This window comes from Salmo trutta, chromosome 10, assembly GCF_901001165.1.
Source record: "Salmo trutta chromosome 10, fSalTru1.1, whole genome shotgun sequence".
Lineage (NCBI taxonomy): Eukaryota > Metazoa > Chordata > Actinopteri > Salmoniformes > Salmonidae > Salmo > Salmo trutta.
The window spans coordinates 45,882,144-45,907,445 of NC_042966.1; the positions used below are offsets into that span (position 1 = coordinate 45,882,144).

General features: G+C 49.1%; 1 protein-coding gene across 1 annotated transcript in view; it reads right to left on the bottom strand.

Moving 5' to 3' along the window:
• The window catches only part of LOC115201767 (AT-rich interactive domain-containing protein 4B-like), a gene marked incomplete at its 3' end in the record, with an annotated part of 156,428 nt that overhangs the window by 16,116 nt on the left and 115,010 nt on the right, over window positions 1-25,302 (bottom strand). Inside the window, exon 16 of the mRNA XM_029765655.1 lies at window positions 19,765-20,042. Within this exon, the coding sequence (XP_029621515.1) occupies window positions 19,765-20,042 (278 nt within the window). The remainder of the gene's footprint in view (window positions 1-19,764; window positions 20,043-25,302) is intronic.

The window sequence follows — 25,302 nt, forward strand, 5'->3', positions numbered from 1 at the left end:
TAAATAACCCCCTAGCCTCCATACTACTAAATAACCCCCCCTAGCCTCCAAGCCATACTACTAATAACCCCCCTAGCCTCCATACTACTAATAACCCCTAGCCTCCAAGCCACTACTACTAATAACCCCCCCCCCCTAGCCTCCACTACTACTAAATAACCCCCCTTAGCCTCCAAGCCACTACTACTAAATAACCCCCCTAGCCTCCACTACTACTAAATAACCCCCCTAGCCTCCAAGCCACTACTACTAAATACTCCCCTTAGCCTCCAAGCCACTACTACTAAATAATCCCCCCAGCCTCCACTACTACTAAATAACCCCCCTAGCCTCCAAGCCACGACTACTAAACAACCCCCCCAGCCTCCACTACTACTAAATACCCCCCTAGCCTCCAAGCCACTACTACTAAATAACCCCCCCCTAGCCTCCAAGCCACTACTACTAAATAACCCCCCTAGCCTCCACTACTACTAAATACCCCCCCTAGCCTCCAAGCCACTACTACTAAATAACCCCCCCAGCCTCCAAGCCACTACTACTAAATAACCCCCCCTAGCCTCCACTACTACTAAATAACCCCCTAGCCTCCAAGCCACGACTACTAAATAACCGCTCCTAGCCACACCTACTAAATAACCCCCTAGCCACCACTACTACTAAATAACCCCCCCTAGCCTCCAAGCCACTACTACTAAATAACCCCCCCTAGCCTCCAAGCCACTACTACTAAATAACCCCCCTAGCCTCCAAGCCACTACTACTAAATAACCCCCCTAGCCTCCACTACTACTAAATACCCCCTTAGCTCCAAGCCACTACTACTAATAATCCCCCCATAGCCTCCAAGCCACTACTACTAATAACCCCCCCCCTAGCCTCCACTACTACTAAATACCCCCCCCCAGCCTCCAAGCCACTACTACTAAAAACCCCCCCTAGCCTCCAAGCCACTACTACTAAATAACCCCCCCTAGCCTCCACTACTACTAAATAACCCCCCCTACGCCTCCAAGCCACTACTACTAAATAACCCCCCTAGCCTCCACTACTACTAATAACCCCCCCTAGCCTCCAAGCCACTATACTAAATAACCCCCCCCTAGCCTCCACTACTACTAAATACCCCCCTAGCCTCCAAGCCACTACTACTAAATAACCCCCCCCCTAGCCCCCCCTACTACTACAATAACCCCCCCCAGCCTCAAGCCACTACTACTAAATAACCCCCCCTAGCCTCCACTACTACTAAATAACCCCCCCCTAGCCTCCAAGCCACTACTACTAAATAACCCCCCTAGCCTCCAAGCCACTACTACTAAATAACCCCCCCAGCCTCCACTACTACTAATATACCCCCCTAGCCTCCATTTACTACTAATAATAACCCCCCCTAGCCTCCAAGCCACTACTACTAAATAACCCCCCCTAGCCTCCAAGCCACCTACTACTACTAAATAACCCCACCCCTAGCCTCCACTACTACTAAATAACCCCCCTAGCCTCCAAGCCACTACTACTAAATAACCCCCCATAGCCTCCACTACTACTAAATAAACCCCCCCTAGCCTCCAAGCCACTACTACTAAATAACCCCCCTAGCCTCCAAGCCACTACTACTAAATAACCCCCCCCCTAGCCTCCAAGCCACTACTACTAAATAACCCCCCCTAGCCACTACTACTACTAAATAACCCCCCCTAGCCTCCAAGCCACTACTACTAAATAACCCCCCCAGACTCCACTACTACTAAAATACCCCCCCTAGCCTCCAAGCCACTACTACTAAATAACCCCCCCTAGCCTCCAAGCCCTACTACTAAATAACCCCCCTAGCCTCCACTACTACTAAATAACCCCCTAGCCTCCAAGCCACACTACTACTAAATAACCCCCCCTAGCCTCCACTACTACTAAATAACCCCCCTTAGCCTCCAAGCCACTACTACTAAATAACCCCCCTAGCCCTCCACTACTACTAAAAACCCCCCCTAGCCTCCAAGCCACTACTACTAAATACTCCCCCTAGCCTCCAAGCCACTACTACTAAATAACCCCCCCCAGCCTCTACTACTACTAAATAACCCCCCCTAGCCTCCAAGCCACTACTACTAAATAACCCCCCCTAGCCTCCAAGCCACTACTACTAAACAACCCCCCCAGCCTCCACTACTACTAAATACCCCCCCTAGCCTCCAAGCCACTACTACTAAATAACCCCCCCCTAGCCTCCAAGCCACTACTACTAATAACCCCCCCTAGCCTCCACTACTACTAAATAACCCCCCCTAGCCTCCAAGCCACTACTATAAATAACCCCCCCCCAGCCTCCAAGCCACTACTACTAAATAACCCCCCCTAGCCTCCACTACTACTAAATAACCCCCCCTAGCCTCCAAGCCACGACTACTAAATAACCCCTCCTAGCCACACCTACTAAATAACCCCCTAGCCACCACTACTACTAAATAACCCCCCTAGCCTCCAAGCCACTACTACTAAATAACCCCCCCTAGCCTCCAAGCCACTACTACTAAATAACCCCCCTAGCCTCCAAGCCACTACTACTAAATAACCCCCCCTAGCCTCCACTACTACTAAATAACCCCCTAGCCTCCAAGCCACTACTACTAAATAATCCCCCATAGCCTCCAAGCCACTACTACTAAATAACCCCCCCCCTAGCCTCCACTACTACTAAATAACCCCCCAGCCTCCAAGCCACTACTACTAAAAACCCCCCCTAGCCTCCAAGCCACTACTACTAAATAACCCCCCCTAGCCTCCACTACTACTAAATAACCCCCCCTAGCCTCCAAGCCACTACTACTAAATAACCCCCCTAGCCTCCAAGCCACTACTACTAAATAACCCCCCCTAGCCTCCAAGCCACTACTACTAAATAACCCCCCCTAGCCTCCACTACTACTAAATAACCCCCTAGCCTCCAAGCCACTACTACTAAATAACCCCCCCCCTAGCCTCCACTACTACTAAATAACCCCCCCCAGCCTCCAAGCCACTACTACTAAATAACCCCCCCTAGCCTCCACTACTACTAAATACTCCCCCTAGCCTCCAAGCCACTACTACTAAATAACCCCCCCCTAGCCTCCACTACTACTAAATAACCCCCCCAGCCTCCAAGCCACTACTACTAAAACCCCCCCTAGCCTCCAAGCCACTACTACTAAATAACCCCCCCCCTAGCCTCCACTACTACTAAATAACCCCCCCTAGCCTCCACTACTACTAAATAACCCCCCCTAGCCTCCACTACTACTAAATAACCCCCCCCTAGCCTCCACTACTACTAAATAACCCCCCATAGCCTCCACTACTACTAAATAACCCCCCCTAGCCTCCAAGCCACTACTACTAAATACCCCCCCTAGCCTCCAAGCCACTACTACTAAATAACCCCCCCCCTAGCCTCCAAGCCACTACTACTAAATAACCCCCCCTAGCCTTCACTACTACTAAATAACCCCCCCTAGCCTCCAAGCCACTACTACTAAATAACCCCCCCTAGCCTCCAAGCCACTACTACTAAATAACCCCCCCTAGCCTCCACTACTACTAATAACTCCCCCTAGCCTCCAAGCCACTACTACTAAATAACCCCCCCTAGCCTCCACTACTACTAAATAACCCCCCCTAGCCTCCAAGCCACTACTACTAAATAACCCCCCCTAGCCTCCACTACTACTAAATAACCCCCCCTAGCCTCCAAGCCACTACTACTAAATAAACCCCTAGCCTCCAAAGCCCTACTAAATAACCCCCCCTAGCCTCCACTACTACTAAATAACCCCCCCTAGCCTCCAGCCACTACTACTAAATAACCCCCCCTAGCCTCCCACTACTACTAAATAACCCCCCCTAGCCTCCACTACTACTAAATAACCCCCCCCTAGCCTCCAAGCCACTACTACTAAATAACCCCCCCTAGCCACTACTACTACTAAATAACCCCCCTAGCCTCCACTACTACAAAATAACCCCCCCTAGCCTCCAAGCCACTACTACTAATCACCCCCCCCCTAGCCTCCAAGCCACTACTACTAAATAACCCCCCCCTAGCCTCCAAGCCACTACTACTAAATAACCCCCCCTAGTCTCCAAGCCACTACTACTAAATATACCCCCCCTAGCCTCCACTACTACAAAATACCCCCCCTAGCCTCCAAGCCACTACTACTAATAACCCCCCCTAGCCTCCACTACTACTAAATAACCCCCCCTAGCCTCCAAGCCACTACTACTAAATAAACCCCCCCTAGCCTCCACTACTACTAAATAACCCCCCCTAGCCTCCAAGCCACTACTACTAAATAACCCCCCCCTAGCCTCCAAGCCACTACTACTAAATAACCCCCCCTAGCCTCCAAGCCACTACTACTAAATAACCCCCCCTAGTCTCCAAGCCACTACTACTAAATAACCCCCCTTAGCCTCCACTACTACTAAATAACCCCTCCTAGCCTCCAAGCCACTACTACTAAATAACCCCCCTAGCCTCCAAGCCACTACTACTAAATAACCCCCCCTAGCCACTACTACTACTAAATAACCCCCCCCAGCCTCCAAGCCACTACTACTAAATAACCCCCCCTAGCCTCCACTACTACTAAATAACCCCCCCCAGCCTCCAAGGCACTACTACTAAATAACCCCCCTAGCCTCCACTACTACTAAATAACCCCCCCCCAGCCTCCACTACTACTAAATAACCCCCCTAGCCTCCAAGCCACTACTACTAAATAACCCCCCCCTAGCCTCCAAGTCACTACTACTAAATAACCCCCCCTAGCCTCCACTAATACTAAATACCCCCCCTAGCCTCCAAGCCACTACTACTAAATAACCCCCCCCAGCCTCCACTACTACTAAATAACCCCCCCTAGCCACCAAGCCACTACTACTAAATAACCCCCCTAGCCTCCACTACTACAAAATAACCCCCCTAGCCTCCACTACTACTAAATAACCCCCCCTAGCCACCAAGCCACTACTACTAAATAACCCCCCCCCCCTAGCCTCCAAGCCACTACTACTAAATAACCCCCCCTAGCCTCCAAGCCACTACTACTAAATAACCCCCCTAGCCTCCACTACTACTAAATAACCCCCCCTAGCCTCCAAGCCACTACTACTAAATAACTCCCCCTAGCCTCCACTACTACTAAATAACCCCCCTAGCATCCAAAACATTACTACTAAATAACCCCCCCAGCCTCCAAGGCACTACTACTAAATAACCCCCCCTAGCCTCCAAGCCACTACTACTAAATAACCCCCCCTAGCCTCCAAGCCACTACTACTAAATAACCCCCCTAGCCTCCACTACTACTAAATAAGCCCCCATAGCCTCCACTACTACTAAATAACCCCCCCTAGCCTCCAAGCCACTACTACTAAATAACCCACCCTAGCCTCCACTACTACTAAATAACCCCCCCCAGCCTCCAAGGCACTACTACTAAATAACCCCCCTAGCCTCCAAGCCACTACTACTAAATAACCCCCCTAGCCTCCACTACTACTAAATAACCCCCCCCCTAGCCTCCACTACTACAAAATAACCCCCTAGCCTCCAAGCCACTACTACTAAATAACCCCCCTAGCCTCCAAGCCACTACTACTAAATAACCCCCCCCCTAGCCTCCACTACTACTAAATAACCCCCCTAGCCTCCAAGCCACTACTACTAAATAACCCCCCTTAGCCTCCAAGCCACTACTACTAAATAACCCCCCCCTAGCCTCCACTACTACTAAATAACCCCCCCTAGCCTCCAAGCCACTACTACTAAATAACCCCCCTAGCCTCCACTACTACTAAATAACCCCCCCTAGCCTCCACTACTACTAAATAACCCCCCTAGCCTCCAAGCCACTACTACTAAATAACCCCCCCTAGCCTCCACTACTACTAAATAACCCCCCTAGCCTCCAAGCCACTACTACTAAATAACCCCCCCTAGCCTCCAAGCCACTACTACTAAATAACCCCCCCCCTAGCCTCCAATACTACTAAATAACCCCCCCAGCCTCCAAGCCACTACTACTAAATACCCCCCCCCTAGCCTCCAAGCCACTACTACTAAATAACCCCCCCTAGCCTCCACTACTACTAAATAACCCCCCCTAGCCTCCACTACTACTAAATAACCCCCCCCCTAGCCTCCACTACTACTAAATAACCCCCCCTAGCCTCCACTACTACTAAATAACCCCCCCTAGCCTCCAAGCCACTACTACTAAATAACCCCCCCCTAGCCTCCAAGCCACTACTACTAAATAACCCCCCCTAGCCTCCACTACTACTAAATAACCCCCCCTAGCCTCCACTACTACTAAATAACCCCCCCCTAGCCTCCACTACTACTAAATAACCCCCCCAGCCACCACTACTACTAAATAACCCCCCCCAGCCACCACTACTACTAAATAACCCCCCCAGCCTCCAAGCCACTAGCCACTACTACTACTCTGGACTCCATTGGTCATCTGCCTTCTTCCTAACCCTCTCTTCTTCCTGAATTGCTAACAGAACAACTATGAGGTGATAATGGGGACAGTATTTATTAAATAAATACTACTATGCCACAAACACTTCTTCATTAAAACTACATGTCATCTAGCCTTAGTCTGGTACTCTGTGGACTTCCACTACATCTAGGCCACTCAACCCTACATCCATTCCACATAAACATCACTCATTGACTTGAGGTTTTAGTTGAGTTGCAGTAGGTATAACAGCCACAAGGGGGTGGTATAGTACACAGTCAGAGCTGGAGAGAAGGGAGGGGTGGTAGGGAAGGGTTTCAGGACACTGAGGCAGATTATGCAGGTTGGCACAGCAAAGCACAGCAAAGCACAGCAAAGCACAGCTTAGCAGCACAGCAGTTTGAGGCTGTTGCAGTGTGCAGACACAGTAGTAACGTGAGACAGGAAGTACAGTCAAGATACCCAAATCCAGGTTTGCTCCCACAACCTCACCAGCCTGGTCCCAGATCTGTGGTCTCCTTCTATAGCCTGGTCCCAGATCTGTGGTCTCCTCCTATAGTCTGGTCCCAGATCTGTTGTCTCCCTCTATAGTCTGGTCCCAGATCTGTAGTCTCCCTCTATAGTCTGGTCCCAGATCTGTAGTCTCCCTCTATAGTCTGGTCCCAGATCTGTAGTCTCCTCCTATAGCCTGGTCCCAGATCTGTGGTCTCCTCCTATAGCCTGGTCCCAGATCTGTGGTCTTCCTCTTATAGCCTGGTCCCAGATCTGTGATCTCCTATAGCCTGGTCCCAGATCTGTTGTCTCCTCCTATAGCCTGGTCCCAGATCTGTAGTCTCCTCCTATAGCCTGGTCTCAGATCTGTTGTCTCCTTCTATAGCCTGGTCCCAGATCTGTGGTCTCCCTCTATAGCCTGGTCCCATATCTGTGGTCTCCCTCTATAGCCTGGTCCCAGATCTGTGGTCTCCCTCTATAGCCTGGTCCCAGATCTGTAGTCTCCTATAGCCTGGTCCCAGATCTGTGGTCTCCTCCTATAGCCTGGTCCCAGATCTGTGGTCTCCTTCTATAGCCTGGTCCCAGATCTGTGGTCTCCTTCCATAGCCTGGTCCCAGATCTGTGGTCTCCTTCTATAGCCTGGTCCCTGATCTGTGGTCTCCTCCTATAGTCTGGTCCCAGATCAGTTGTCTCCTCCTATAGCCTGGTCCCAGATCTGTGGTCTCCTCCTATAGCCTGGTCCCAGATCTGTGGTCTCCTTCTATAGTCTGGTCCCAGATCTGTGGTCTCCTCCTATAGTCTGGTATCAGATCTGTATTTTATATTTTGTTTGTGCTCTTGCCATGGTCAAGCCAAACATGACAACGAGCGACAAGGAGTTGGCATGATAGCACAAACAGACTGGCACTCAGGCTACAACTCCATTACTACTGCAACCACACGCGTAGAAATTAAAATGCAGTCACTCAGTGTACGGCAGTCAGGTCTAGTCAGGAGTCCAAGCATTTCAATCAACTGAGAGCCAACAGGAGGTCCTGAATGATGATTCAGTGGTGAAATCTAACTCAGACAGTCTGTTCTGCTTCAAGCAGGACCCAGCCTTGTTAAATACTGCCGTGTTCTCCTGTCTGTCTAGAGTGAGCCAACAGCAACACAACTACAGTACTGTGGTTCCACTATAGAACCCCAAAAATAAATTAAACATTTTGGTTTCTGCCAAGACAGGATATTAAAGGGATCGTGTGAGATTTTGGCAATTTAAGTAATTCCTTTATTGCTCTAGAGTCAGATGAAAGCATGGATACCATTGCTGTGTCTCTGTTCGCAGTTTGAATGAAGTTGCAAACCTAGCAGCAAAATAAACTACCTTAAAACTTCCTTCAAACTCCACGTACAGATACTGGATACATAGTATCTACGTGTTCATCTGACTCTGGGGAAGCAGACAAAGTCTTGCACTATCCCTTTAAGACCAGAGTAACGAGTTACAACCTGCATTGGTGGCAAACAGTGACTACAGCCACCTCATCACTCTACAGTCCAGTGGTGTGAATGAGAACCAGGAGAGTACAGCCACCTCATCACTCTACAGTCCAGTGGTGTGAATGAGAACAAGGAGAGTACAGCCCACCTCATCACCCTACAGTCCAGTGGTGTGAATGAGAACCAGGAGAGTACAGCCCACCTCATCACCCTACAGTCCAGTGGTGTGAATGAGAACCAGGAGAGTACAGCCCACCTCATCACCCTACAGTCCAGTGGTGTGAATGAGAACCAGGAGAGTACAGCCCACCACCTCATCATCTCCCTACAGTCCAGTGGTGTGAATGAGAACCAAGAGAGTACAGCCCACCACCTCATCATCACTCTACAGTCCAGTGGTGTGAATGAGAACCAGGAGAGTACAGCCCACCTCATCACTCTACAGTCCAGTGGTGTGAATGAGAACCAGGAGAGTACAGCCCACCTCATCACCCTACAGTCCAGTGGTGTGAATGAGAACCAGGAGAGTACAGCCACCTCATCACTCTACAGTCCAGTGGTGTGAATGAGAACAAGGAGAGTACAGCCCACCTCATCACCCTACAGTCCAGTGGTGTGAATGAGAACCAGGAGAGTACAGCCCACCTCATCACTCTACAGTCCAGTGGTGTGAATGAGAACCAGGAGAGTACAGCCCACCTCATCACCCTACAGTCCAGTGGTGTGAATGAGAACCAGGAGAGTACAGCCCACCTCGTCACCCTACAGTCCAGTGGTGTGAATGAGAACCAGGAGAGTACAGCCACCTCATCACTCTACAGTCCAGTGGTGTGAATGAGAACCAGGAGAGTACAGCCCACCTCATCACCCTACAGTCCAGTGGTGTGAATGAGAACCAGGAGAGTACAGCCCACCTCATCACTCTACAGTCCAGTGGTATGAATGAGAACCAGGAGAGTACAGCCCACCTCATCACCCTACAGTCCAGTGGTGTGAATGAGAACCAGGAGAGTACAGCCCACCTCATCACCCTACAGTCCAGTGGTGTGAATGAGAACCAGGAGAGTACAGCCACCTCATCACCCTACAATCCAGTGGTGTGAATGAGAACCAAGAGAGTACAGCCCACCTCATCACTCTACAGTCCAGTGGTGTGAAGGAGAACCAGGAGAGTATAGCCACCTCATCACCCTACAGTCCAGTGGTGTGAATGAGAACAAGGAGAGTACAGCCCACCACCTCATCATCTCCCTACAGTCCAGTGGTGTGAATGAGAACCAAGAGAGTACAGCCACCTCATCACTCTACAGTCCAGTGGTGTGAATGAGAACAAGGAGAGTACAGCCCACCTCATCACCCTACAGTCCAGTGGTGTGAATGAGAACCAGGAGAGTACAGCCCACCTCATCACTCTACAGTCCAGTGGTGTGAATGAGAACCAGGAGAGTACAGCCCACCTCATCACCCTACAGTCCAGTGGTGTGAATGAGAACAAGGAGAGTACATCCACCTCATCACTCTACAGTCCAGTGGTGTGAATGAGAACCAGGAGAGTACATCCACCTCATCACTCTACAGTCCAGTGGTGTGAATGAGAACCAGGAGAGTACAGCCCACCTCATCACTCTACAGTTCAGTGGTGTGGATGAGAACCAGGAGAGTACAGCCCACCTCATCACTCTACAGTCCAGTGGTGTGAATGAGAACCAGGAGAGTACAGCCCACCTCATCACCCTACAGTCCAGTGTTGTGAATGAGAACCAGGAGAGTACAGCCCACCTCATCACCCTACAGTCCAGTGGTGTGAATGAGAACCAGGAGAGTACAGCCCACCTATTCACTCTACAGTCCAGTGGTGTGAATGAGAACCAGGAGAGTACAGCCCACCTCATCACCCTACAGTCCAGTGGTGTGAATGAGAACCAGGAGAGTACAGCCCACCTCATCACCCTACAGTCCAGTGGTGTGAATGAGAACCAGGAGAGTACAGCCCACCACCTCATCATCTCCCTACAGTCCAGTGGTGTGAATGAGAACCAAGAGAGTACAGCCCACCACCTCATCATCACTCTACAGTCCAGTGGTGTGAATGAGAACCAGGAGAGTACAGTCACCTCATCACCCTACAATCCAGTGGTGTGAATGAGAACCAGGAGAGTACAGCCACCTCATCACTCTACAGTCCGGTGGTGTGAATGAGAACCAGGAGAGTACAGCCCACCTCATCACTCTACAGTCCAGTGGTGTGAATGAGAACCAGGAGAGTACAGCCCACCTCATCATCTCCCTACAGTCCAGTGGTGTGAATGAGAACCAGGAGAGTACAGCCCACCACCTCATCACTCTACAGTCCAGTGGTGTGAATGAGAACCAGGAGAGTACAGCCCACCTCATCACCCTACAGTCCAGTGGTGTGAATGAGAACCAGGAGAGTACAGCCCACCTCATCACTCTACAGCCCAGTGGTGTGAATGAGAACCAGGATAGTACAGCCCACCTCATCACTCTACAGTCCGGTGGTGTGAATGAGAACCAGGAGAGTACAGCCCACCTCATCACCCTACAGTCCAGTGGTGTGAATGAGAACCAGGAGAGTACAGCCCACCTCATCACCCTACAGTCCAGTGGTGTGAATGAGAACCAGGAGAGTACAGCCCACCTCATCACCCTACAGTCCAGTGGTGTGAATGAGAACCAGGAGAGTACAGCCCACCTCATCACCCTACAGTCCAGTGGTGTGAATGAGAACCAGGAGAGTACAGCCCACCTCATCACCCTACAGTCCAGTGGTGTGAATGAGAACCAGGAGAGTACATCCACCTCATCACCCTACAGTCCAGTGGTGTGAATGAGAACCAGGAGAGTACAGCCCACCTCATCACCCTACAGTCCAGTGGTGTGAATGAGAACCAGGAGAGTACAGCCCACCTCATCATCACCCTACAGTCCAGTGGTATGAATGAGAACCAGGAGAGTACAGACAAATTAGTGCATTCAGCCGTTGCTTACAGGTGTATAAAATCGAGCACACAGCCATGCAATCTCCATAGACAAACATTGGCAGTAGAATGGCCCGTACTAAAGAGCTCGGTGACTTTCAATGTGGAACCGTCATAGGATGCCACTTTTCCAACAAGTCAGTTCGTCAAATTTCTGCCCCGCTAGAGCTGCCCCGAACCAACTGTAAATGTAAATGTCTTCGGAGCAACAACGGCTCAGCAGCGAAGTGGTAGGCCACACAAGGTCACAGAACAGGACCACCGAGTGCTGAAGCGCATAAAAATTGTCTGTCCTCGGTTGCAACATTCAACATGTGCTCCCGAGTGTCGCATCTTAGTACTAGAGGCGTCACTACAGACCATGGTTCGATTCCAGGCTGTATCACAACCGGCCGTTGTGATTCACCACAAGAACTATTCGTCTGGGAGCTTCATGAAATGGGTTTCCATGGCCGAGCAGCTGCACACAAGCCTAAGACCATTTGCAATGTCAAGCGTCGGCTGGAGTGGTGTAAAGCTCGCCACCATTGGACTCTGGAGCAGTGGAAACATGTTCTCTGGAGTGATGAATCACGCTTCACCATCTGGCAGTCCGACAGACGAATCTGGGTTTGGCGTATGCCAGGAGAACGCAACCTGCCCCGATGCATAGTGCCAACTGTAAAGTTTGGTGGAGGAGGATAATGGTCAGGGGCTGTTTGTCATGGTTAGGGCCCCTTAGTTCCAGTGAAGGGACATCTAAATGCTACAGCATACAAGGACATTCTGTGGCAACAGAATTCATTGTTTCAGCATAACAATGCCCCTGTGTACAAAGCGTGGTCCATACAGAAATGGTTTGTCAAGATCAATGTGGAAAAACTTGACTGGCCTACACAGAGCTCTGACCTCAACCTCATCGAACACCTTTGGGATGAATTGGAACGCCAACTGCGAGCCAGGCCCTAATCGCCCAACATCAGCACCCGACCTCACTAATGCTCTTGGGGCTGAATGGAAGCAAGTTTCCGTAGCAACGTTCCAACATCTAGTGGAAATCCTTCCCAGAAGAGTGGAGGCTGTTATAGCAGCAAAGGGGGGGGGGACCAACTCCATATTAATGACTTCCCAGAAGAGTGGAGGCTGTTATAACACTAAAGGGGGGACCAACTCTATATTAAATCCTTCCCAGAAGAGTGGAGGCTGTTATAGCAGTAAAGGGGGGACCAACTCCATATGAATTCTTCCCAGAAGATTGGAGGCTGTTATAGCAGCAAAGGGGGACCAACTCCATATTAATGACTTCCCAGAAGAGTGGAGGCTGTTATAGCAGCAAAGGGGGGACCAACTCCATATTAATGACTTCCCAGAAGAGTGAAGGCTGTTATAGCAGCAAAGGGGGACCAACTCCATATTAATGACTTCCCAGAAGAGTGGAGGCTGTTATAGCAGCAAAGGGGAGACAACTCCATATTAATGACTTCCCAGAAGAGTGGAGGCTGTTATAGCAGCAAAGGGGGGGACCAACTCCATATTAATGCCCATGATTTTGGAACGAGATGTTCGACGAGCAGGTGTCCACATACTTTTGATCATGTAGTGTATATTTCAGCCTAGTCAACAGTCCACCACATACAGGTGGGTCTGTCCCTTCACAGCCTAGTCAACAGTCCACCATATACAGGTGGGTCTGTCCCTTCACAGCCTAGTCAACAGTCCACCACATACAGGGGGGTCTGTCCCTTCACAGCCTAGTCAACAGTCCACCACATACAGGTGGGTCTGTCCCTTCACAGCCTAGTCAACAGTCCACCACATACAGGTGGGTCTGTCCCTTCACAGCCTAGTCAACAGTCCACCACATACAGGTGGGTCTGTCCCTTCACAGCCTAGTCAACAGTCCACCACATACAGGTGGGTCTGTCCCTTCACAGCCTAGTCAACAGTCCACCACATACAGGTGGGTCTGTCCCTTCACATACTCAGTACATTTTAGCCCTCAGAACAAATATGTCAACGCTGACTGACTGACTAGCTAGCTGTCTGATTGACTAGCTAGCTGACTGATTGATTAGTTAGCTGACTGATTGATTAGTTAGCTGACTGATTGACTAGCTGACTGACTGACTGATTGACTAGCTAGCTGACTGATTGACTAGCTAGCTGAATGATTGACTAGTTAGCTAGCTGACTGACTAGTTAGCTGACTGATTGACTAGCTGACTGATTGACTAGCTGACTGATTGACTAGCTGACTGATTGACTAGCTAGCTGACTAGCTGACTGATTGACTAGCTAGCTGACTAGCTGACTGACTGACTAGCTAGCTAGCTGACTGATTGATTAGTTAGCTGACTGACTGACTAGCTAGCTAGCTGACTGACTGATTGACTAGTTAGCTGACTGATTGACTAGCGAGCTGACTGATTGACTAGCTAGCTGACTGATTGATTAGTTAGCTAACTGATTGATTAGGTAGCTGACTGATTGACTAGCTGACTGACTGACTGATTGACTAGCTAGCTGAATGATTGACTAGTTAGCTAGCTGACTGACTAGTTAGCTGACTGATTGACTAGCTGACTGATTCACTAGCTGACTGATTGACTAGCTGACTGATTGACTAGCTAGCTGACTAGCTGACTGATTGACTAGCTAGCTGACTAGCTGACTGACTGACTGACTAGCTAGCTAGCTGACTGATTGATTAGTTAGCTGACTGACTGACTAGCTAGCTAGCTGACTGACTGATTGACTAGTTAGCTGACTGACTGACTAGCTAGCTAGCTGACTGACTGATTTACTAGTTAGCTGAATGATTGACTAGCTAGCTAGCTGACTAGCTGACTGATTGACTAGCTAGCTGACTAGCTAGCTAGCTGACTGACTAGCTAGCTGACTAGCTAGCTGACTGAGCAGCCAAAGCCATGTGTCTGTCTAAACAGCCCTACTGCACAGAGAGTGAGAGCCATATACAGCACAGCATCAAAAAGACTAGAGACACCAGAGGGGCACGGTAACGACACCAGAGGGGCACGGTAACGGCACCAGAGGGGCACGGTAACGGCACCAGAGGGGCACGGTAACGGCACCAGAGGGGCACGGTAACGGCACCAGAGGGGCACGGTAACGGCACCGGCACCAGAGGGGCACTAGAGGGGCACAGTAAAGGCACGGTAATGGCACCAGAGGAGCATGGTAATGGCACGGTAACGGCACCAGAGGGGCACGGTAACGGCACGGTAACGGCACCAGAGGGGCACCGTAACGGCACCGGCACCAGAGGGGCACTAGAGGGGCACGGTAACGGCACCAGAGGGGCATGGTAACGGCACGGTAACGGCACCAGAGGGGCACCGTAACGGCACCGGCACCAGAGGGGCACTAGAGGGGCACGGTAACGGCACCAGATGGGCACGGTAACGGCACCAGAGGGGCACGGTAACGGCACCAGAGGGGCACGGTAACGGCACGGTAACGGCACCAGAGGGGCACGGTAACGGCACCAGAGGGGCACGGTAACGCCACGGTAACGGCACCAGAGGGGCACCAGAGGGGCACTAGAGGGGCACGGTAACGGCACCAGAGGGGCACGGTAACGGCACCAGAGGGGCACGGTAACGCCACGGTAACGGCACCAGAGGGGCACCAGAGGGGCACGGTAACGGCACCAGAGGGGCACAGTAACGGCACCAGAGGGGCACGGTAATGGCACCAGAGGGGCATGGTAACGGCACGGTAACGGCACCAGAGGGGCACCGTAACGGCACCGGCACCAGAGGGGCACTAGAGGGGCACGGTAACGGCACCAGAGGGGCACGGTAACGGCACGGTAATGGCACTAGAGGGGCACGGTAACGGCACCAGAGGGGCATGGTAACGGCACCAGAGGGGCACGGTAACGGCACCGGCACCAGAGGGGCACCGTAACGGCACCAGAGGGGCACGGTAACGGCACCAGAGGGGCACGGTAACGGCACCGGCACCAGAGGGGCACGGTAACGGCACCAGAGGGGCACGGTAACGGCACTAGAGGGGCACGGTAACGGCACCAGAGGGCCACGGTAACGGCACCAGAGGGGCACGGTAACGGCACCAGAGGGGCACGGTAACGGCACGGTAACGGCACCAGAGGGGCACGGTAACGGCACCAGAGGGGCACGGTAACGGCACGGTAACGGCACCAGAGGGGCACGGTAACGGCACCAGAGGGGCACGGTAACGGCACGGTAACGGCACCAGAGGGGCACGGTAACGGCACTAGAGGGGCACGGTAACGCCACGGTAACGGCACCAGAGGGGCACCAGAGGGGCACTAGAGGGGCACGGTAACGGCACCAGAGGGGCACAGTAACGGCACCAGAGGGGCACGGTAATGGCACCAGAGGGGCATGGTAACGGCACGGTAACGGCACCAGAGGGGCACCGTAACGGCACCGGCACCAGAGGGGCACTAGAGGGGCACGGTAACGGCACCAGAGGGGCACGGTAACGGCACGGTAACGGCACTAGAGGGGCACGGTAACGGCACCAGAGGGGCATGGTAACGGCACCAGAGGGGCACGGTAACGGCACCGGCACCAGAGGGGCACGGTAACGGCACCAGAGGGGCACGGTAACGGCACCAGAGGGGCACGGTAACGGCACCAGAGGGGCACGGTAACGGCACCAGAGGGGCACGGTAACGGCACGGTAACGGCACCAGAGGGGCACGGTAACGGCACCAGAGGGGCACGGTAACGGCACGGTAACGGCACCAGAGGGGCACGGTAACGGCACCGGCACCAGAGGGGCACGGTAACGGCACGGTAACGGCACCAGAGGGGCACGGTAACGGCACCGGCACCAGAGGGGCACTAGAGGGGCACGGTAACGGCACCAGAGGGGCACGGTAACGGCACCAGAGGGGCACGGTAACGGCACGGTAACGGCACCAGAGGGGCACGGTAACGGTAACGGCACGGTAACGGCACCAGAGGGGCACGGTAACGGCACTAGAGGGGCACGGTAACGGCACCAGAGGGGCACGGTAACGGCACCAGAGGGGCACGGTAACGGCACTAGAGAGTCAATAGATTAGAGCTCTGCCAGGGTAATAGAGGGTATCAAATCAAAGGTTATTTGTCAGGTGCGCCGAATACAACAGGTGTAGTAGACCTCACAGTGAAATGCTGAATACAACAGCTGTAGTAGACCTTACAGTGAAATGCTGAATACAACAGGTGTAGTAGACCTTACAGTGAAATGCTGAATACAACAGGTGTAGTAGACCTCACAGTGAAATACTTACTTACAGGCTCTAACCAATAGTGCAAAAAAGGTGTTAGACAGGTGATATACAGTAGAGAGCCTATATACAGTAGAGGTTATATACAGTAGAGGCTATATACAGTAGAGAGGCTACATACAGTAGAGAGGCTATATACAGTAGAGGCTATATACAGTAGAGGCTATATACAGTAGAGGCTATATACAGTAGAGAGGCTATATACAGTAGAGGTTATATACAGTAGAGAGGCTACATACAGTAGAGAGGCTACATACAGTAGAGAGGCTACATACAGTAGTGAGGCTACAAACAGTAGAGAGGATATATACAGTAGAGAGGCTATATACAGTAGAGAGGCTACATACAGTAGAGAGGCTATATACAGTAGAGGTTATATACAGTAGAGAGGCTATATACAGTAGAGAGGCTACATACAGTAGAGAGGCTATATACAGTAGAGGTTATATACAGTAGAGAGGCTATATACAGTAGAGAGGCTATATACAGTAGAGGCTATATACAGTAGAGGTTATATACAGTAGAGAGGCTATATACAGTAGAGGTTATATACAGTAGAGGTTATATACAGTAGAGAGGCTATATACAGTAGAGAGGCTATATACAGTAGAGAGGCTATATACAGTAGAGGTTATATACAGTAGAGGCTATATACAGTAGAGAGGCTATATACAGTAGAGAGGCTATATACAGTAGAGGCTATATACAGTAGAGGCTATATACAGGCACCAGTTAGTCAGGCTGATTGAGGTAGTATGTACATGTAGATATGAGTAGAGCTCTGCGGGCAATAGAGAGTGGAGTTCAGCCTGAACAATAGAGAGTAGAGGGGCAGTAGAGTAGAGCTCAGCCAAGACAATAGAGAGTAGAGGGGGAGTAGAGTAGAACTCAGCCAGGACAATAGAGAGTAGATCTCAGCCAGGACAATAGAGAGTAGATCTCAGCCAGGACAATAGAGAGTAGATCTCAGCCAGGACAATAGAGAGTAGAGCTCAGCCAGGGCAATAGAGAGTAGAGCTCAGCCAGGACAATAGAGAGTAGAGCTCAGCCAGGACAATAGAGAGTAGAGCTCAGCCAGGACAATAGAGAGTAGAGCTCAGCCAGGACAATAGAGAGTAGAGGGGCAGTAGAGTAGAGCTCAGCCAGGAGAATAGAGAGTAGAGCTCAGCCAGGACAATAGAGAGTAGGGCTCAGCCAGGACAACAGAGAGTAGAGCTCAGCCAGGACAATAGAGAGTAGAGCTCAGCCAGGACAATAGAGAGTAGAGCTCAGCCAGGGTCCAGGAGGGAAGCTGCCTGTCTACAGCAGGTTAACAGTAGTTAATAAAGATGGTCAACCACCCAATGAAGCCAACTAGCAGACTCAGACACAACTCTTTAGCTGACAGGGATTGCCAATGGTATTATGCCATTAACTTTAGGTTACATAAGTATCAAGGGTGATTTTTTTTAAATATTTTAACAATTCAATGAGTACTGACACATTATTTGTGCGCACCACGTTTTCTCACATTTGGTCAAATTAAATCAGGTGTTATATCAGTGCTCAGTTCTAGGACCTCTCAATTATTATTGTCAATGTACGACAATCATTGGAAGTTTAGTTTATGAATCCAGGAGGACTCCTCCAACCCTGAGTGATAGGAGATGAGTCTATTACTGGAACACCTTGGGCATCCTTCCCCGTCAGCTGAAGAGTTCCACAAATAGAGAAATCCTTATGTTATCATCACTAGGGTTCCAGAAACGTTCCCAAAATCCACAGGTTTATCTAGAAATCTTGGTCGGGGGATTCTCCAATCCAGGATTTCCAGAAAAGTCAGGAATTTGAGGATAGTTTCCAGAACTGTGCAACGCTCAAACGTACTGCCAAACACCCCCAGCCGTAGAGAGAGAACCATCTACCCAGAGCCAGAGAGGTCCTCCTCCTTCCCAGCCCCAGGGGGAGAGAACCACCTTCCCAGAGAGGTCCTCCTCCTTCCCAGCCCCAGAGGGAGAGAACCATCTACCCAGAGAGGTCCTCCTCCTTCCCAGCCCCAGAGGTAGAGAACCACCTACCCAGAGAGGTCCTCCTCCTTCCCAGCCCCAGAGGGAGAGAACCATCTACCCAGAGAGGTCCTCCTCCTTCCCAGCCCCAGAGGGAGAGAACCATCTACCCAGAGAGGTCCTCCTCCTTCAGAGCCTCAGGGGGAGAGAACCACCTACCCAGAGAGGTCCTCCTCCTTCCCAGCCCCAGGGGGAGAGAACCACCTACCCAGAGCCAGAGAGGTCCTCCTCCTTCAGATCCCCAGGGGGAGAGAACCACCTACCCAGAGAGGTCCTCCTCCTTCCCAGCCCCAGAGGGAGAGAACCACCTACCCAGAGAGGTCCTCCTCCTTCCCAGCCCAAGGGGGAGAGAACCATCTACCCAGAGAGGTCCTCCTCCTTCCCAGCCCCAGGGGGAGAGAACCATCTACCCAGAGAGGTCCTCCTCCTTCAGAGCCCCAGGGGGAGAGAACCACCTACCCAGAGAGGTCCTCCTCCTTCCCAGCCCCAGGGGGAGAGAACCACCTACCCAGAGAGGTCCTCCTCCTACCCAGAGAGGTCCTCCTCCTTCCCAGCCCCAGGGGGAGAGAACCACCTACCCAGAGAGGTCCTCCTCCTTCCCAGCCCCAGGGGGAGAGAACCATCTACCCAGAGAGGTCCTCCTCCTTCCCAGCCCCAGGGGGAGAGAACCACCTACCCAGAGAGGTCCTCCTCCTTCCCAGCCCCAGGGGGAGAGAACCACCTACCCAGAGAGGTCCTCCTCCTTCCCAGCCCCAGGGGGAGAGAACCACCTACCCAGAGAGGTCCTCCTCCTTCCCAGCCCCAGGGGGAGAGAACCACCTACCCAGAGAGGTCCTCCTCCTTCCCAGCCCCAGGGGAGAGAACCACCTACCCAGAGAGGTCCTCCTCCTTCCCAGCCCCAGGGGGAGAGAACCACCTACCCAGAGAGGTCCTCCTCCTTCCCAGCCCCAGGGGAGAGAACCACCTACCCAGAGAGGTCCTCCTCCTTCCCAGCCTCCTGCTCCTCATCGTAAGGTTCCAGATTCACTCCCTCCACTCTGAGGCAAGCAAATGAAGGCCCGTCTTCATCATCAGATTCATGCTCGTGATAATCATCTTCTTCCTCATTGTCATCATCACCTTCCCTCTCAGTCTTCCGCTGCACAGGCTCTGTCTCAGGTTTGTCCCTGGTCGGCTCAGCCATCCTCTGCACAGGCTTCAAAGGTTCTGCCTCAGGTTTGTCCCTGGTCAGCTCAGTCTTCTCCTCCTGTGGGGAGTGACATGGTGCTGTTACTTCATATCCTATTTAACAATCATCTTATTACATAATATCCTGTTTAACAATCATCTTATTACATCATATCCTGTTTAGCAATCATCTTATTGCGTCATATCCTGTTTAACAATCATCATATCCTGTTTAACAATCATCGAATTACATCATATCCTGTTTAACAATCATATCCTGTTTAACAATCATCTTATTACATCATATCTTATTGCATCATATCCTGTTTATCAATCATCTTATTAAATCATATCCTGTTTAACAGTCATCTTATTACATCATATCCTGTTTATCAATCATCTTATTGCATCATATCCTGTTTAACAATCATCCCTTAACAAATGTTACACATATAAGCCCATCTAAAGTGAAAAACATACATGGTCATCTAACTAAAGGTTAAACCACCAGAAATTGCATGTAAAGAATGTGTTTTGGCAACTGACAATGAGAGTATGTCTGGTCTATGAACTTAATGTTTATTATTTTAATTGAATGCTCTGTCAAATGCTGTATCTTTAAGTAATGTGGGCTGATGGGAGAAAAGGGGTGTCTGTTCGCACCAGTCTGTTCGCACCAGGGGGTGAGTAATGCAATGCCGCTCTTGGGGGGTCTGTGAACTAGGTTCGCCAGGTTCATTTCTGGAGAATTTAATCTGTAAAGTGTTTGTTTAGGTCTCTGTTAGGTGGCTGGAATACGCATCAGGAATTCCCGTTCTGGCATGCCTCTTTAAACAGTGGATTATACCTCCAAACAGAGTTGAACAATTTATAGATTTAAAGTCCTACTAGTTAGCTAGTAAATGTTAACTTGCAGCTAACGTTACGTATATGATCTGTGTAATAATATTATTCAAATCAGAAAATCATTTGCATTGCTAGTTATAGCCTAATGTTAGCTAGCTACCTGCAGAGTCATACTACAGCTATGGTAGTAGTATGAGTTGGGATTATGGTTCATTATTTAGCTAGCTAGCTACATGTCTAAACAAAAGACTCCACTTCGTCAGATAATTACATGACCCATCAAGTTAGCCAGGTGTATTTGAAGGTGATTACCATCATCGATTGTGTACATGTCTAGATAATAGAGACCCATCCACTTAGCTAGATGGGGGGTGATTACAGCCATCTATAGTATTACATCAACATGTCTAGATAATAGAGACCCATCCACTTAGCTAGATGGGGGGTGATTACAGCCATCTATAGTATTACATCAACATGTCTAGATAATAGAGACCCATCCACTTAGCTAGATGTGATTACAGCCATCTATAGTATTACATCAACATGTCTAGATAATAGAGACCCATCCACTTAGCTAGATGTGATTACAGCCATCTATAGTATCACATCAACATGTCTAGATAATGGAGACCCATCCACTTAGCTAGATGTGGCTGGGGGTTATAGCATTTCCTTCACATGACCAATCCATTTAGACCAGCGTGTCTGGTAAACGTCATCTATTAATGATACAATATTTGTATCTGGACACTTTCTGTTTTTGATATTGCTGCTATGCAAGAAACCACTTCACTGTACCGTTTACACCTCCTGTATTCTGTGAGTGTGACAACAAATAAACTTAGATTTTATTTGATATAGTGAATGTTTACCACATAGCCTCACATGTGCATCTTTAAAGAGAGTGGTGGGGCTAAGGCTTAAGAGGGTGTAAATGATGTTGAATGGGTGGGGCTAAGGCTTAAGAGGGTGTAAATGATGTTGAATGGGTGGGGCTAAGGCTTAAGAGGGTGTAAATGATGCTGAATGGGTGGGGCTAAGGCTTAAGAGGGTGTAAATGATGCTGAATGGGTGGGGCTAGGGCTTAAGAGGGTGTAAATGATGCTGAATGGGTGGGGCTAGGGCTTAAGAGGGTGTAAATGATGCTGAATGGGTGGGGTTAAAGCTTAAGAGGGTGTGAACGATGCTGAATGGGTGGAGACAAAGAAGAGCTCTCCAGTAGGTACCAAAACATTCAAGGGCCATTTTCTCAAAAGTGAGGTTACAAGTTTATTAACTTTCAAAGCAGAATTACTTTCCCAATGTTCCTCAACTGTAGCGTATGATATAACATTTTCTAGCTCTGAGTATTTACTTTTATCAAATTTAGCGCCATAAGACCAAATCGAGGCGGTCAGTCACATATTTGGATAAAAACCAAAAGGCACACTACCAGATTAAGCCCAAATTACTAAAGTTCATTTTATAACTTTTGACATGTGTGCTTTCCTATCAAAGTAAGTGCCTTATTAAGTTATCATTAGAGTTTCTGTATATCGTGTTTCTACTGTAGCACACCGTATGTATGTATGTATGTATGTATGTATGTATGTATGTATGTATGTATGTATGTATGTATGTATGTATGTATGTATGTATGTATGTATGTATGTATGTATGTATGTATGTATGTATGTATGTATGAATGCTGGCTGGTGTGTTTACGGACATAATCAACTTCAAGATGGCAACCATTGTTCCTGTTCCCAAGAAGGCAAAGGTAACTGAACTAAATGACTATCGCCCCGTAGAATTCACTTCTTGTCATCATGAAGTGCTTTGAGAGGCAAGTTAAGGATCATATCACCTCTACCTTATCTGACACCCTAGACTCACTTCAATTTGCATACCGTCCCATTATTTTACTTTTAGATTTGTGTACTGTTGTGAATTGTTAGATACTACTGCACTGTTGGACCTAGGAATACAAGCACTTTGCTACACCCCCTATAGCATCTGCTAAATATGTGTCTGTGATGTCTTAGGAGCTAGAAGCAGAGCTTCCATGTCTGTCATGTCTTAGGAGCTACAAGCAGAGCTTCCATGTCTGTCATGTCTTAGGAGCTAGAAGCAGAGCTTCCATGTCTGTCAGGTCTTAGGAGCTAGAAGCAGAGCTTCCATGTCTGTGATGTCTTAGGAGCTAGAAGCAGAGCTTCCATGTCTGTGATGTCTTAGGAGCTAGAAGCAGAGCTTCCATGTCTATCATGTCTTAGGAGCTAGAAGCAGAGCTTCCATGTCTATCATGTCTTAGGAGATAGTAGCAGAGCTTCCATGTCCGTCATGTCTTAGGAGCTAGAAGCAGAGCTTACATGTCTTAGGAGCTAGAAGCAGAGCTTCCATGTCTGTCATGTCTTAGGAGCTAGAAGCAGAGCTTCCATGTCTGTCATGTCTTAGGAGCTACAAGCAGAGCTTCCATGAGTGCTAGTGCCATCTAACTTTGACACACCCCATTTATAGACACCCCCCTCTGTGCTTTAATAAAATCAACTATATGCATTGCGCTTGTCTGATGCTTTAAACACACTGTTTGATGAAATAAGACACAAATGACTCAAGAGGGAGCCAGAGATCAAGATTACCAGAAGAAAATAAAAATAAACTGTACCCCCCCCAGACCTTCCACTGCTGATGCCTTTGCAGATTCTGCCGTTATGCTCACAAAGTTTGCCGGTAATAGACTACACCAAGGGTCTGCACCCTGTTTCTTGTCAAGTGACAATTTATCTTAACATCTACTGATCTGCGTGCCTGTTCTGGTTTTCAATTGAATGGAACAGTTTCATTTAATTTATAATAACATCTTTGTATCTCAAAATCATTTGTCATGTGGTAAATCAAAATTCTATAAGTCTAAAAGTACCATCTATTGCCACTGCCAACTATGTAAAAATAGCCTACAAAAAGGCAACAAATAAAAACATTGCAGTCTGCAGGTAGAAAATAGCCTGATAAAAATAAATATCCTATATATCACATTGGCTACATATGGTCTTTCTGCAAGAAACTTGAAACATTGTATAAAATATTCTGTGCCCTAAGAGTTTCCTGCACCCGTGAGCTCCGGACAGACACAGCTGTAGGCGTTTTGCAAAAGGGATAAGACGTAATCAGGTAGGACTATTTTATTACATTTCTACTGGATCAAAGCACAACATTTTTCCCCCTTTCACTCCAAGTGGTTATCGAAAGGGAGAGAGCTGGATTTTTTTTTCTCCAAATAGGCTATTGTCATTCTCAATGGATGTAAAAACAGACTTTACTTGCTGTTTGAGGTGAAAAATGTTACTTTGAGAAGCTCCACAGCTCATTAGTGGTGGTGAGTTAAGACAATCATAAATACTATCAGACATCCCCAAATGGGCACATTTATAGGCCTACATTTAAACGCAGGCCAGGTAGCCTATAGACATACGTTTATGCGCAATCAGGTGCGCGTCCTTACTCAACATTGACAGGAGCATTCAAAAGAAAATAATGACTAAATTGACAAAACTAAACAAATTTGTTTCTCACAACTGTAGCATAGGTTGTGGCTCTGTAAACAACATGTCCACTCAGACAATGGTAAAAAAAAATTATAATAATATATTAAATACATCAACAGAACAAACATTATAGATGAGAAATTATGGTAACAACGTGAAGAACACACACGTCATGTAACGTTAGCTAACGAGCCAGCCAGCTAACGTTAGCTAGTTAAACAACAATAAACAGTGCTAAATCATGTCGTTACTACACTGCATGAATCTGCTGAGAGCTAACCAACCAGGTTCAATGTTAGCTAGCTAACATTAGGCTCAAACTAGCAAAGCAAACGGTTCTGGGATACTAATAGTAACGTCATACACTTAGCGTAAGCTAGGGAGCCAGCCAGCTAACGTCAGCTAGCTAGCTAACAGTACACTTTAGCTTGAAATGAAAGCACTTTGTCAAAATTAGAAACGTGTAATATCTGAAAACGTAGCCAGCTAACACTAGACTATCTTACCCGTATACATCATCATACATCATGGACGCGTCTCCCTGTCATGGACGCCATGCCATGGTTGCCCTTAGTTTGAAGATGTAATCCGGAGACAGGTGTTTCCTCCATCTCTTTAGCTATCATACTTTAATTCCACTGATTTCAGAACTCGATCCTCCAGAATGTGGAGAGCAACACTTATGCAGCTTCACTACACAATATATTTTTTTTAAATCCGCGTTCCACAGGATTACCTGACAGACTGACCAGCTCAAAAAGACAGAAGCCTTCTATATGGCAGGCCAATCCGAACTCCTCTTTCGGCATGTCCAGCCCACTCATTATCTCTGACTGACTTTGTTAATGACTACCTCATCTCTGAGCAGTGAATTTCAAACACATTCAACAACAGAGACCAGTGAAGTTTTCCAATGCCTCGCAAAGAAGGGCCCCTATTGGTAGATGGGTAAAAAAAAGGCAGACA